The sequence below is a fragment of the Camelus bactrianus genome, chromosome 13 (assembly GCF_048773025.1).
Source record: "Camelus bactrianus isolate YW-2024 breed Bactrian camel chromosome 13, ASM4877302v1, whole genome shotgun sequence".
Classification (NCBI taxonomy): Eukaryota; Metazoa; Chordata; class Mammalia; order Artiodactyla; family Camelidae; genus Camelus; species Camelus bactrianus.
Window position 1 is genome coordinate 22,209,026 of NC_133551.1, and position 16,331 is coordinate 22,225,356.

The 16,331-nt window shown below is 40.1% G+C and overlaps 1 protein-coding gene across 2 annotated transcripts in view; it reads right to left on the bottom strand.

Moving 5' to 3' along the window:
• Nucleotides 1–4,363: 4,363 nt before the first annotated feature.
• The window catches only part of ST6GALNAC3 (ST6 N-acetylgalactosaminide alpha-2,6-sialyltransferase 3), a 561,430-nt gene continuing 549,462 nt past the window's right edge, over nt 4,364–16,331 (bottom strand). For both annotated transcript variants that reach the window (XM_074376207.1, XM_074376216.1), the window contains one exon: nt 4,364–14,898. In XM_074376207.1, the coding sequence (XP_074232308.1) occupies nt 14,869–14,898 (30 nt within the window). In that variant the 3' untranslated portion in view covers nt 4,364–14,868. The remainder of the gene's footprint in view (nt 14,899–16,331) is intronic.

Below are 16,331 nucleotides of genomic sequence, written 5' to 3' on the forward strand. Positions count from 1 at the left end.
AAAACAGAAATGGACTTACAGATATAGAAAACAAAGTTCTGGTTATGAAGAAGGAGAGGTAAGTGGGTAGAGGACAAATTAGACATATGTGATTAATAGTTACAAACTCTTATATATTATGTATAAAAGAGGTAAGCAACAAGGATATATTGTGTAGCACAGGGACTTACAGCCATTACCTTGTAATAACTTATAATGGAGTAAAATCTGCAAAAATACTAAGTCACTATGGCGTACACCAGAAACTAATATAAATATTGTAAATCAATAAAGTTAATAAATAAATAAAAGGGAGAATGCTGACCTTGGCTCTAGGTAGGATTCCACCCTTTTTCCATCTTGAACCGCCTTCTGTGTGTTTACAAGATGTAGTAAGGGGTTAGGAAGAGAGATTCAATAGCAGGAATTACCCTAGAGGACTGTGCCCGTGTTTACTTTTCAGACATGGGGCAGTGGCAGAAGAACACAGAGATCTATGCAGGAAGGATGGCAGTAGAGGTTCTGAGGCTGGGCTGCCATGGGTGGTTTGGCACTGCCAAAGGGGTCTGGCCTAAAGGAAGCAGGGGCATATTAATTAATACACCCAGATCATGGGGCTGGTAAGTGACAAAACTCCTAGCACAGAGCCTGAAAAATAGTAGGCTGTCAGGAAACAGATACTGAATGAATGGAAGTCAGAACCCAAATCCAACTTCCTGCTTGAAAGGCAGTGCAGCTTCCATTTGGACAGCCTGCTTCTACCTTAAATGTCTTTTATCATTCAGCAGCATTGAGAGAAAAGGCATTCTTAATTTTTCATGTAATCTCTGAAACCAAAACGTCGTGTTTTGATATTGAACAATCACATCAGTGCTAGTAGGAAGATGAAGATGGTAAGGAGCTGAGTCACTCTGACCACCCTCCTGGTCATGGGTAAACAGCAGGCCACAGTCAGCCTGGAATTTCTTTTGTGTTTGGCAGTGGAATATCAAATGAGTCTAACATGAGTTTCAGTGAATACCGGAAGATCAGACTCCCACTTGAAATGACTGTGTTGCCGTGAATATGAAATATGGACCAAGGTGTCAGTCTCCCCAGCTGAGAAGAGCAGTGTGGGAAACACAGTGACTCCTAACTGAGCAGCACCATTCCTGAGATTCATCAGATCAGCTAATTCAGGACTGCTTCACGTGCTAAAGACCAGTGATCATTGCGGAATTTCACGCTAATGCAACCTGCCTCGGCTTAGAATTCAGCACAAAATTAAATAACCTCTCCAAGGGTGTTACCTCAATCAAGGAGCTTGAAAGAACTTATCCACTAGTGAGACAGGCCCACAGCCTGGGTGGAGACAGCACTGGACCGACTTGCCACTTAGTATTTCACAGGGAAGATGGCTTAATAAGATCTCTCTTGGATTAAAAATTTGAGAAATTCTCTCTTTCTCTCTCTCTTTGTCTTACTCTCACTCTCTCCCCCCCCCCTTTATTCCTCTTCCCTCTCTTGTTTTCTTTCTTGCACCCACTGGATTGGTGAAGTTTGTACACTCCACCAAGTTTCTTACCCATTGTAACTGTGTCAGCAAAGCTGTCTCTCTCATGCAATTCTTCCTGCAAGAAATGGAGCTATTGTTCCAGCCTAAACCTTATAAAGTAACGTCTTCCCCCTGGACTGCTCCAGCAGCAACCTCTCTTCTCATCAACCTGCTGACAGCAGCGTAAACTTTAACTCGTAAATTTTAACTATGTTTCTCATGAGTGAGAGCAAATGCTTACTGCCTACTTGTCTTCGGGCCTGCCTGTGGATGTTGGGGATTGAGGCAGGGAACACTCTGACAGAGGGCGTAGGAACAGGCAGAGGGTGCTAGAGACGTGGTCAGAACCCATGTTTCTGCATCCTGAGCCGGAACTGATTTATTAAACCACATAGGTATGCAAGAGGCCATCACACCTCTGGAGTGACCTGTTTATCCTTGTGGGTGAGGGAAGGGCTCACTCCTGTTTCGCTTCTGTTTCAGTCCATCCTCCTTTCACTGCGGTATCACACGACCAGCAGCACGTGGCACAGGGAAGGGGGGCAGGACCAAGTGATGCGCTGTTCGCAGCAGCCTACACCCATGAAGGGACTCCTCCCAGAGCCCGCGGTCTGGCCCAGCCTGGAAGTAGAAGGCTTTCAGCTTCTCGGGTGTCAGCATCCCTCTGCCTCAAAGTGGAGAAATCGGTCTAAAGTGGTAAGTGATCTCCAAGGTCTTCCTAGCTCTTCAGAACCCCATTGAGCCTGAAGTACGATTTTGATCATTCTGTCCACCTAGTGTCCACCACCAGCACGGCACCTCTGACCTTCCCTTGGGTGTATGTATTGTCTTAAAGCCTCTCTCCACCCACAAACTTAAGCAACTTAAAATGGAATAAGTTGGGAAGGGAGGTGTATAGCTCAGTGGTAGAGTGTGTGCTTGGCATGAATGATAAAAATGAGGTCCTGGCTTCAATTCCCAGTCCCTCCATTAAAATCAATCAATCAATCAATCAATCTAATTAACCTCCTCCCACACACACACACACATACACAAAAAACAGAAAAAAATGGAATAAAGGTTGTCAAATACCGCATTTGAATGGTGTCTCTGTCATATAAAAGCACACAGTTCTCTCAAAGAAATAGGATGTAAAGTAATTCCTTAACTCGTTTAGGTTATGGTTGTACGTGGTGTGTTGTGAAGAGGGTTAAGGGAGAAAGAAGATGAGAAGTGTTATTTGTAAAATTCTTAATTTAAGCAGAAAAAATGTTTCAGGCAAGGGACTTATTTCATAAGATTGTCTTTTTTTTTCTTAGCAGTTTAATAAATGTCATAAAATGTGGACTTGAAAATGGCGATTCAATAGCCACATTCAAATAGTCTTCTTTAGTAACTGAACTTGGGGGCTGGGTGAAAATTACATTTCCCTTGGAACCAGATAGAAGTACACCCATTAACCCCACAGCTTGTGGGCGATGCATTTCCAACCACGTCCCACATCAGTAGGTCACCTGGAAAAAATACCGTCTTGGTTGGAGCCAGTTGCATAGTTTAAACAACAAATCTTGCAGCCCAGAGATCACCTGTGGGGCTGAAGGTCGGTGAATAGAACACCAGTCTAGAGAACCTTACAAGTCGGGGGAAAATTACCTTCCGGGGCACAAAAAGCACGATGAATTTCAAGAAATATCATTCTTATTTTTAGAACTCTGTGGCTAACCCCCTACTTCACCTTGAGATGCAGATATTACAGGAGCTACAGTGTGGTCCAGCATTGGCATAGATAATGATACAGCAGCTTTGTCAGAGACAGATTTATGTGAGGGCTATTATGTCATTCTGGTATTAAGATGAAAACAGAAAAAAATAGGCGGATAAGCAGATCAAGCTTTGTATTTTGATCTGAGAGAAACTGAAAGACATTTTATAAGGCAGAGAAATTTTCTAAATTCCGTTTGTTTGAAGGAATTATCCTCCTCCTAAACTTTTGAAGGCAATTCTGGGTGCTGATTATAACTTGAGGAAAACTTTTTAGCCGTGTGGTTTTTAACTGACGAGGTTGACTTCTGCAATCATGTTTTTTCCCCTTTGGTTTCTGCTTCTGAGACACGTGTGTGGTCTTTCAGCTTAAGTTTTACAAACTTTAAAAATAAAGCCTTGTCTAGGATATACAAGAAGGCACGCCGCCTCCAGATGGAAGTGAGTGGTTCCCTGGCTTCGCTCAGAATGGCTGAACCAGGTTAGAACTCACATTTGGAGTCAGTGTCGCAAGAGCTCTCGTGTCGTATGGAAACTATCAAGGGAGGTTTGTAGCTGAAAATTACTTATTTGAGGTGCAGTGACTCGGAGTTTTAGAGTGTTAATATCTCTAGGTGCTTATTCCTCCTCTTCTCCCTCCCTTAAATGAGGAACACAAACTTGGCAATATGTCTACCATCTACATGGAATTCCCTGGTAATTCCTCAGGTCCTTTGAGACACCTCTTATCTTCCATTCTGTCTCCTTCTAGGTCCTCTCCTTCTAGTATCAGGCCAAGGAAATCAGAAAGAAGATTGGAGGTGTCCAGGGTCATTTCTAAAGATAGAAATGTGAATATCCGACAAGATGAAGGAGCCCAAAAGAGAAAGAGCATACAGCCAGGGGGACAGTGACAAAGAACAAACTTAGACGGAGGCTGGATTGAGGCATGAGGAAGCAGAACATTTAGAAAAGAAAATGGAAAGCAATCTCTAACAGAGTTCTTACGTGAGAGATGGTCTGCAGATATACCGCCCCTGAGACTGGTGAAAACTGTGTTACATCATCATTACTCCCCAGAACTGTTACCAGAAGCCTCTAGGGAATTAAACATCGTTTTTATTTAATTTCCATTTATTTAATCTTTTGTTGTTTTGGTGGTGGTAAAAATACATAATATAAAATTTGACATTTTATTCATTTGTAAGTTACAATTTAATTCAGTGGCGTTAATTACATTCACAATGTTGTATAATCATCACACCGTCTATTTCTAAAATGTTTCATCACCCTAAACAGAGTTTCTGTAACTATTACTCAATAATCCATAATCTTTCCTCCCTCCCACCCCAGTCTCTGGTAACTTCTACTTTCTTTGTCTCTGAATTTGCCTATTTTAGATATTTAATATAAGTGAAATTATGCATCTGTCCTTTCATATCTGGCTAATTTCACTTACCATAGTGTTTTCAAGGTTCACCCATATGGTAGCATGTACCAAAATGTCATTCTTTTTCATGGCTAAATAATATTTCATCATACATATATACCACATGTTATTCGTCTATTCATCTGTGATGAACACCTGGGTTGTTTCTACCTCTTGGCTCTTGTGAATCATGCCACAATTAGCCTTTTAAAACTTATATAGCCATTTTCTAAAGAGTAGTTCTTCCTTGTAAGATTATTTCTTTAAGGGACAGTTTTAAAATGTCTTTGCTAAGGAAAAGAATTTCCAGATCTACCCTGACTGCTTAGTATGGTGGGAACCACATTCTTGCTTTGTGTACTAAGTCAGCAGAATCACTTCTGACCTGGTCCTACTTCCGCCAAGATGAGCTAAGGGGTCTCACCCCGCAAGGTTACTGTCCTAGGGCCCCGAGTGAAACTGGATGATAAACAGTGCTCAGCACTGAGTCCAAAAACAGAAGAGATGTGAGATCCTAAGAGAAGACTGGGTGGCTGAATTTTAGCTGAGAGAGTTAACTGGGTGAGATACGTGGTTTTAGAGCTAATAATGAGTCAGTCAGAGATTCGCACAGGAGACAGGTCACCCTAAATGCTTAACGCAAGAAGGGATTTAAGATGGAGAATGGGTTGCTTTCAAAATTGTCAGAAGGACTGATAGAATGAGTACTAGGAGGGTCCTAAAGGGCTCTCAAAACAATTCTTCACTGACCCCTGGGGGAGCTACCATCTGAAACCATCCCTGGAGGTAAGAATTCAAAAATGTGCTCTTGTACCTGTGAGCCGGCATTCTGGAACCTGGAGTCAGTGCAGCTAGTGCTGCTTCTGCCCTGGCCACCTCTGTGGCACTTGCTTGTGACATCTAGAAAGTTGGAAAAGGGACCTTGGGTAATCCAATCTGCAGGAGTGTCTGGAACTCTACAGTTTTGCTTGCCAGCAGAAGCAGCAAGACAGACAGGAAAAGGGCGTCTGTCTTACCTTCACCTAAATTTCGTTTACTCTGACCTTGGGAGCACTTGCTTTCCAACACAGGAGAACAAACTTGGATAACACTGCATTTTTTTTCTCCCCAAATTAGTCTCATGAGCACCAAAGTCAATTTAGGCTGAGTCAAAGGTCATGCATCCCCTGATGTGATTTTCTTTCTTTCTCAGGTAGAATAAAAAATAGAGTTAGATTGTCTAGGGCTATACACTGGAATTTGAAGTTTGTTAGGAAAGGAAATTAAAAAGCTATAAAGAGACCTCATCACTCTGTAAATAATTTTTTGAATTACAAACTTAGGGAAGGTGATGAAAAGTAGCATTTCCATGCTAGTGGATTTAAAATAAATGTCTGTGTCTGTGCAAAGCCGACAGAGAAGAACTCTGTGATTTTGGAGAGGAGTTTCTCCTGGGGAAAGGGGTAGATGTCCCATTATCGAAGACCCTGGCATTTTAATCAGATCCCAGCAAGCTACAGAATGACCCTCACAATTTCTGAAGAAGAGGTTCCAATTTGAGGGCTCTGAACAAAGTTTTGCCACTTTCTAACAGGATGAAATTAGTCGAATTTTCCTTGAGAGTCAAATAGGCTTGAAAGTATCACTTCTATGTCACTTTTTCAAAGGATGTTGAAAAGACCAAGTGAAGGAAGAGCTTTGATAACATTTTATAAAAAAATCAAGAGCTAACCATATATGAGATATTGTTATTGTTATTATCATTCTTTTGATTTCAAGTGCCTTATATGCAGACTGCTTTATATAGGTAGCTGTTCAAGGAACCGCATTTGAGTTAATTATCTCATCACAAATCCACTGTTCTATGCGTCAAGACATTATGTCAAGGCTGGGGAGACAGAAGTAGTTCTTGTCCTCAAAGAACTCAATCCACAAGATTCATAAGTATTTTGTCCACTAGATAATTTCAATGCCAAGTGGAAAAAGCAGTAATTGAGGTTATGGGGACGGTGGGAGCACAGAACAGGCCCCTAATGTGGCCTGGGGAGCTAAGAAAGATTTGCTAGAAGAGGTGAGACAAAGAGAATGAGGGACAGTGAGAGGATGAAGGTGCTTTTCAGCAGTGGTGACCAGCACTTTTATTTTTTTCTTTCAGTAAGGAGATCTGTTCAGAGAGAAATAAAAATGTTTCTAGGTCACGTTAAAAATGATTTAAAAATAGGAAATGTAGTACTTTGTGCTAAAGCAGGTTTGGGTGTTTCCTCCATCACTGAAAAATTTTGGTTTTTGGAGAAAATTTTAGAAACTCTATTTAGCATACTTCACAGTATCTAGTTGTAACTAGCATCTCGGTAGAAATTTTATAGAATTTGAGATCTGGTAGTAGGGTAATGAGACTGAGAGATTCGAAGAATGAGGAGTTGTCATCCAACTTCCGGCACAGAACAAGAATGGCACAGGCAGCACCAACAGGGGACTCCTAGGTACAAGGAAAGCGGGAGGAGGGGGGCTGACGTAAGGTAGTGGTGGGTCTAAGTGGGCTATAAAGTTTCTGAGTCAGCAAGACAGGAAAGGGGAATTGATGCAAAATTCCCTATGACTCATGCACCTGTCTTCTCTGTTGTCTATGTATAAAACAGCAGTCTTGCTGCAACGCTTCTGGGAAGGGGGTTTGTGTGTGTGTGAGTGTCGGGGGAGGGGGTACTTCTCCTGCTTCCTTCCTTGGGGCATTCTGCTAGAGTTTCACTGCTTCGAGTTTGGGAGGAGCAGGCATGAGTGACTCAGCACTTCCTCTCTCTCTCTTTGGGAGCCGGTTGCCCTCAGGAAGTGCACTTTCTGCTCTGCTGCCCCGTGTTTGTAGTTTTGCGAGGGAGAGGTAAGAGCCTTCAGTGTGCAGGGCAGTCCACCATTCTTTGGGGCTTTAATCTTTGAACTTGAATTTCTCCTTGGGAATTTCACACGGGAATTACACACGGGCTCAAGTTCAAATATGTGGCATCTTTCTGTTACTGGAGAGTCTTTAGCATGTTATGTGATCTCATCGCAGAACCACTAACGAGCTAAATCAGACATTGTGATGGACATGATTTCAGCTGGGGAACCTAATGGCAGAGCAAATTTTCAGCCTTGACTATAGAATGACCTGGTACTATCCTGTCCTGTACTATCCCGACTGACTTCAGAGTCTTCTGGGGGCAAAATCTAAACTGCTCACTGGTGGTTGGTAAAGGGTTATTCAATGGAATAACCATAGCACTGACTGACCCTCAGTTTAGGGAATATCTGGGGAGAAAATCCTTTCTCCAGCTTCAGGCTTCTGTATGATAAAACCTCAATTAATTGATGCATTTGGGGGGCAGTGAGTCCACAGTATTACATTTCTTCCTCTCCCTCGGGTCCTGGGAGGCAGTAAGTTGACTGAAGGCGTAAATCATACTCTGCTTTGTGCCTCCCTCCCAGGGGAAGCCTGTGGTTTTTCAGCACTTCCAATGATTGTGAACGGGTAAGTCTGTTTAAATCAAGGCAAAGTATGACCAGGCTCGCTTAGCCAACAGACCAGAGTCCCAGTCTCCAATATCAGCTTTCATCAATAATCTGCCTGTCTTTTGATTGAATCTTTTTATTGATTCTGAACCTGGGTGGGGAAGAGTGAGTAATGTCAAGGATTAACCCTCTCAAACCCCTCTACGTGAGGGCTAGGAGGTCTCTCCTCACTGCTTTCGCTCACGCTAAAATCACATGGTGCACAGACAACGAGGGGCAAATGCCAGCCACGCGGCCCCCCGTGGGGGTCGTCTCCCCAACCCAGGACCGTGGCGTCAAACTGAGGAAGGGCTTTCGCAGTGCGTTTGCTTTTCAAAAGGCTTATTAATCAGACATTTTTAAAGTGATATCCAGATAAATTCCAAGGTTTCACAAAACTTAGTTTCACCATAGTGTCTCATGTAAAGAAACACAATCCAGCAATAAAAGCTGAAAAAGGTATTGTGGTTCCAATTTTTACTTGCATCTCTTGAAGGACAGTAAAAAGAATTCAATTCAAAACACAGAAGCACTTGTTCAAAAATCTTGTTTGTTCCTCTCCAATTTTTTTCACAATGCCAGTTGCTTCCCGGGTCTTGTGCTCAAAATTTTGCAAGAGTCTTCTCACCACTATTGTAATTGCTTTAAAAAGAATTTTTTTTTTATTGACATGTAGTTGACGCACAATATTAGTTTCTGGTGTACAGCAAAGTGATTCAGTTATACATATGCAAAAATATACATATTTTCTTTTCAGATTCTTTCCCATTGTATGTTATTATAAGAAATTGAATAGCATTCCCTGTGCTATGCAGTAGGTCCTCATATCTATTTTATTTATAGTAATGTGTGTCTGTTAATCCTCAACCCCTAATTTATCCCTCCCTGTCCTTTCCCCTTTGGTAACCATAGTTTGTTTTCTATGTCCGTTAGTCTGGTTTTGGTTTGTAAATAGAATTTGTATTATTTTTTTAGATGTAATTGCTTTCTGTTTTCTCTCCCCTGCCCCCACTCTTATTTCTTTATATAAAAATTGACTTAGTATTTTTTCTTTACCTACTTATAGGATTCTTCAGAATAAGTGAGATCTGAGTGTCAATATGAAATTTTTAATATCCAAAGGTGACTTTTGAGCATAGAAAGAAATTAGTAGTATTCCATTGTATAAATATACCACAACTTCTTTGTCCAGTCATCTGTTGATGGACATTTAGGTTGCTTCTATGTCTTGGCTATTTATATAGTGCTGCTATGAAGATTGGGGTGCATGTATCTTTTTGAATTAAGGTACCCTCTGGATATATGCCCAGGAGTGGGATTGCTGGATCAGAAAATAAGTCTATTTTTATTTTTTGATAATAGCTCTTTATATTAAACTTTCCCTGCAACAATTGTTGTATCACTTCTGTCTCTTGTTTGGACTCTGAATGGTACATACCCTTTAAACAAGTAGTTCTATTCACAGACCTAATTAATTAAATATGCTTAGACTTTTGAACATCACAAGTGTACTTGTAATTTTCTCTTAAAACCTTTAAAATGTCTGAAAGAGAAAGTCTAAAATCCTAACAAGCAAAATCTTCTCAAATACTTAAGCAATCCTTATAAATTTAATGAGTTAAACATATAGGAAATTTCAAGTTCACATAAGCATTCTAGTTTATTTACAGTCAAATTCTTGTAGCAACTTCAATTTAAGTCATAAATCTACAATCAATTACTGATTTGATTTTGGCAATAGAAAGCTAATCATCCAGATCCAATATACCACGTTATCTTAAATACTATAATCACTTCATTATTTTTTCAAGTATACTCTTTTTTTAACCTTTTTTTAATCACTGTGCAATTGACATATAACATTATATTAGTTCCAGGTGTACAATGTAATGATTCACTATTTGTATATTTGATCATAAATGAAGAATACGGATTAGCTTGAACTTGACACAACAGTATTTACACTATAGATTTTAATTGCATATTCATTCTGTGCTTATTTCCAAATCTTCCCAGGGTTAAAAAGATGTTTGCTCAGCAACGGGACAGTTTTACCTCTAGTTAGTGATTATTGGATCAGTGATTCATACTCACGTTACATTCACCGTCTTAGACAGGCTAAGGAAATAGTCTTACTCGCTGGTGAAGATTCTGAGACGGCAAGGGCGATATAGGGACTCAACTCACCCAAGCCATTCTTTCTGAAGCATATATGGATATGTTCAGTCTTTTTAAAAAAAATTTCCTTTGTCAGTAAGGGACTCAAAAGTCATACTCCTCCCAGTTTTTTCATGTGATTTGGGTAATAGGAATTCAGTATTTTCACTCAGATTTCAGTTACTCAATTCCTGATTGAGTTCTGAACTTCTTTAGCAACATCACAATTTTGCAGGCACTTTAATGCCATTTGGTTAGATTGTGAATTTCCATTCATAGATTTTTTTTTTTTTTTCTGGTTCTTAGGGCCTCAGTTCCAAAGGGTTGTTAACGATACTTTGATGCTGACACAGAAAGCTGGACTCCTTCTGTCTGGGAAAAGGGTAGTGGAATTGTGAGGTGGTGGGGGGAGTATGTAAATGTCTTCTTCTGTTTCCACATCATCTGTATTTCTGAAATCAGGTTGTAGGACACAGTGAGCAGCTGAACAGGCCACATAAAGACTGAGGGTTCAAATGTGGTCATTATTACCCTGTATACTACCTAATCTGTTCACACTGTACCCTCAGCGTAAGACTGCTTCTTATGTCTGCTATTCCTATATTCTTTACAGTTCTCTTTACTTGGTTTCCTGGGTCACACTAGTCTTATGGATAATTAAGAGCATCTGTATTTGACTTGGAGCCCCTCAGTTATGTTACCAGGACTCAAAAACTGGCCTCATCCTTTTCCCATGGGCTCAGAGTAGCTTACACATCTTTGCTTTTTTGAAATGTCATTATTAAGCACTCTGTCTTCTAGGTGCTCTGTGATAGTCACAGGACATAAGTTATCTCATTTAATTCTCACCATGAGATAGGTGCTTTCCACTACATTGTTACAGAGGAAGAAACTGAGACACAGACACACACACACACACGCCTACCTTGTGCCAGGTGCTCTGCTAGGTGCCAGGGACAGAGTGGTGAGCAGACAGCAGTCCCTGCCCTCTTGGAGTTTACAGTCAAGTATGTGGAGGGGGTAGTATACATACCACATATCAAATATGTTATGTATATACGGTAATCAGTATAGAACCTGACCAAGGCCTGGGGGGCCAGGAAGGCATCCCTATTTTAACTTAACCCAAGTATGTTTGATAACAAAGCCCTTTAAAGCCCCAATTAGTTGAGAACTGCTGAAAGTATATGAATTTTAGGTTCCAACAGACTTGTATTCAAATCTTAGCTCTATTTTTCACTATCTGTGTTAACCTACCTAACTTCAATTTCCGCATTTGTAAAGTGGCAATGATGATGATGGTGACAGAGACCTTATTAGGTAAGGATTAAATAAGATACTATACGAAGCAGCTAGCACAGTGTCTGGCGTCTAGATTTTCCTTCCCATTTCTCTTGCTATTGTCCAATTTTGTCCTTCATCTTTGTTGGGCAGCATTATTCTGATTTCCAAGAGCTTGGCTATTTGTCTTAATGTCCCTTCCTGTTGGGAAGATGATGGTACCTTCATGCAAGTAAGATTCCTAGAGGCAAGTTCTCAAGCCCAGACTCCCTAAAGTGGATTAGGGTGTGTAGACTGGGTGCCTATCTCAGAAACATAAAATCCTTATGAGAAAAAGCTCCTCACTATGAGCCAAAGGCTGACAGACAAATAGGAAATCTCTCCCATTGCAGTCTCCCACTGCATCTCTGCCAGTTAGCTGGTTTTTCCCAGCCCTGAGTCCTTAGGGGAGTTAAGAGCCCTCTGCTTATCTCCGTTGATTCTGCAGCTCTGCCTGCTTGCTGTGCAGGTTGGGGCGACGTCGCTGAGCCTGCCAGCCCAGGACGCAATTACTGCCAGTTGCACTGGGACATTTCATGTGAGAGAATGCCCTGTTACAGAACACACAGACAGAAACAAAATGCTCATTATTTAATTTGCATTTTTTTCCATGAATCTAAAGAAACTCCATTCTGCAAGGAGCATGGAGACAGAATGATTAAGACAGAGCAGCCAGAATACAATAAAATAAACCTCGTTGCTTAGAAGAAAAGAGTGAGGGGAACTCATGGAAGCAGGAGCAATCATAAAAAATCATGTTATTTAAATAATACTATATCTCTCCTGCCTTATCATTCTGATTACATTCAACTAATCTACAAAATTGAAAGGTAATGAGCAGTATTTCCTTAAAGCACATTAAATAATAGTGTCAGGATGCAAATTTACTCATTAAGTATAGATGAGCATGTTAAATATTCATGAATTGTTGCTCACAGTACATAATTAATCCCACGGTCTTTGTGTCCAAAGCATTGAGAAGATAAAGGGTTGCACCACCGCTGTTATAAAATGATATCAGTCCCAAAAGTACCCCTCAGGGCAAAGGTCAGGCGCCGAGCAGATCACAATCTAGAACTTTATTTTATCAATACATTACATTACATTTTTTTACACTGCGTTTTAATAGAAACACAGCTATCTGATGACACAAGATTAATTTTTTCAACTCCTGCTGTCCGATAGGAGTTGGAAAAAGGTAGGAAATAAATACTCGAGACTTGAAGAAGCTCTTGTTTGGCCGGAATATACTATATCTGAGATTCTCTGTTTTTGACCTTGGGCAAACATTTTATAAAAGTCCTCTTCTCAAGCAGAAAATGCCATGTTTCTACCTCCTTTGCTAATCCTTCCTTCAAAAAAGAAAAGATTAGTCCTTTCATTTGGGGTGGAGCACCTTGGCTTTAGAATCTCTTGAAAATACAGCTCATTTTCTCCACCTGATCCATCTCTTCTAGGGCCATATGGAGTTCGAAAGTCATTTCTCTCTCTACAGGGCTAATATATCTTCGTAGGTTCTGGAAAGTTAAAGCCACCTGTTCACAGTGTTCCTTATTTACTTTCTAGGTTACTTGTATGACTGTTTATTTTGATACATGAGTATTGTTGTTGCTCTCTGGGGAAACCCACAGGTGCAAAGTAGCAAATGGGAAAAAAAAATTCAGATTGTTACCAAAAGTCAAAGAAGCTGTAAGCATTCCTCCTCTTATACCTAAATTTATCGATGAACTTTGTGGTGTTTGGAAGTTTTAAAAGTAGGAACCAGGTTCTTCCAGTTCTGTGACTTACCAAGAATGAACTCGATATGCATGATGCTTTTTATGTAAAACTATGTAAATACGTCTTTATGTCTGGGCATAGATTGGATGCTTGTCCTCAAATTTTTTATGTTAATAGCCTTTTCTTTTTTAGAGGACATGTAGGTAATTTTCTTTCTTTTTCTTTCTTCCTTTCTTCCTTCCTTTCTTTCTTTCCTTTCTTCCTTCCTTCCTTCCTTCCTTCCTCCCTCCCTCCCTCCCTTCCTTCAATTTTTTACTTTCACTTCTGCTGGGTATACACCCAGAAGTGGAATTGCTGAATCATATGCTAATTCTATGGTTAATATTTTGAGGAATTTTCATACTGTTTTCTACAGCTGCTGGACCATTTTAATTCCCACCAGCAATCCATAAGGGTTCCAGTTTCTCCACACCCTTGCCAACACTTGTTATTTTCTTTTTTTTTTCCCTCATTTTTATAATATCCATTTTATTGGATGTGAAGTGTTACCTTACTGTGGTTTTGATTTGCTTTTCCCTATTGCATTTCCCTAATGACTAGTGATGTTGAGCACCTTTTCATGTGCTTATTGGCCATTTATATGTATTCTTTGGGGAAATGCCTATTCAAGTCTTTTTAAAAAAAAAATAATAGTAGCTGATCAATATAAGATATATTAGCACCAGAAAAATATGCAATAAAAAATCATAGTGGTTGTTACTTGTAGAAATTCTAGTAAGTTTTGTTTTCTCTTTAATTCTCTTTAGTTCTTTTTTGTATTTTTTGGAATATTGTTACAATGCTTATGCATCATTTATCTTTGTTTTTTGGATTTTTTCTAGATTCATTATAGTTTTAGCTCTTATTTATAGGTCTATAATTCATAAAAAATAAAAAGAGAAACCACAAATTGGGACAAAACAGTTACAAATCATACATCTAACAACAGACCTGCATCTAAAACATATTAAAACTTTCTACACAGTTATAAGTGTAAAAACAATACTTTATAAATGTGCCAAATATTTGAATATACATTTTATCAAATAAATTACATGAATGGTTAATAAGAACACAAAGAGATGACCAACAAATCAAAATCCACAAGGAGATACCACCACACACCCACCAGAATGGCCATAACCAACAATAGAGACAGTATCAAGGGTCATAGAGGATGAGGAAAAGCTGGAACCCTCAGGCATTTCTAGTCAGAATGCAAAATAAGACAGCCACCTGCAAAACATCTGGCAGTTTCTCAAATAGTTAAACAGAAATTCACCAGATTCCCCAGCAATTCCACTCCTAGAAATTTACCCAAGAAAAATGAAATCATATGTCCACACAGTGAGCTGTGGAAAAGCTTAACAATGATTTTCAGAACAGAAGGGACAATGAGGAAAGGGTTCATAGTGAAGACGGCGTTGAGTTGCATCTTGGGAAGGGGATGGTTTCCTTCTACTCCCATCACTTACGGTAGCTCCATTTGAATTCGTGACACCTGGGCAAAACGGAGACATGTGAGAGCTTGGAATGTTTACCTTCCCCAAGTCCCAAGGCATGTGTGACAATGTGGAGGAATGCGAAGTGTCCATGATTTGACGTCCGAGAACCCTGAGGTCAAATCATGTCTCTGTCTTAGTCTCCTGGTGACCTCGCATAAATATCTCAACTACTCAAAGTTTCCGCTTTCTTCTTTATAAAATGGGACTACCCATGATACAGGGTTATTTTGAGGATTACATGAGTCAATATATACAGACATGCCTAGATGAGCACCTAGCAAAAGAAACCTATCAGCATGAGTTCCCTTCCCCTTCTTCTGTCCAGATTCTATTTAACAAGGAAGGCAGCAGCAGCAGCAGTGCTGAATCTAATCTTCTGAGAACTTAGTAAATGCTAAATACTATGTCAAATACTTTACGATCACTGTCTCTGGACCCATCCTTGCCAGTGACGCCTGGGGTTGTCTTCCTTTGGCTATCACGTGGCACTCACCTTCTCAGTGAGATCCATCCTAAGCTCCCTTTATTTATTTTGTCTTTCTGTGTCTCACTTTGGATGGCTTCTATTGCTATGTCTTCAAGGTCACTAGTCTTTTTCTTCCTCAGTTATCTGCTGTCAGTTACATCCTGTGTATTTTTAATCCCACACACTGCAGTTTTCATGTCTAGAAATTTGACATGAGTCTTTTACACCTTTCATGTCTCAACTTTTTTGAACATAGGGAAAACATAATAATGTTTAAAGTATCTTTTTCTAATTCTAACATCTGTGTCAATTCTGAATTGGTTTTAATTGACTAATTTTCTTCATTTTTCCTGGTTTTTTTTTGCATTCCTAGTAATCATTTTTTGAATCTCAGATATTGTAGATTTTACTTTGTTGGGTAATGGACATTTTCGCATTTCTAGAAATATCCTTGAGCTTTGTTTTGGGACACAGTTAAGTTACTAGAATTCATCTTAATCCTTTCAGATTTTGCTCTTAAGGTTTGTTAGGTAGGACCAGACTGGTATTGAGGACAGGGCTAATTATTCCCGTTACCCAGTCAAGCACTTTCTGAGTACTGTACTCAGTGCCCTACAGGATATAAGATTTTCCAGGTTTGCTAATGAGAATGGGTACTATGCATGGCTCTGTGGGAACTCCGGCAATTACTCCTTCTAATACTTTTAGGTGGTTAATCTCCTGGTCTCAAATGTGTGCTGATACCCATCTGAAGACTCCAGGGGACCTTCCGCAAATCATAGAAGTTCTCTCTCTGTGCGTCTTTCTCCTTCCTGGGCCTCTGTCCTGCCGAGTCTGGCCACGTTGGTCTCTCTGGAATCCCAGCTTCCTGCTCTCTACTCAGGGTATCCACCAGTCTGTGCTTGGGTTCCCCTCTCTGACACACAGCCTGGAAACTGTCAAGTATTGAGCTGGGGCAATCAT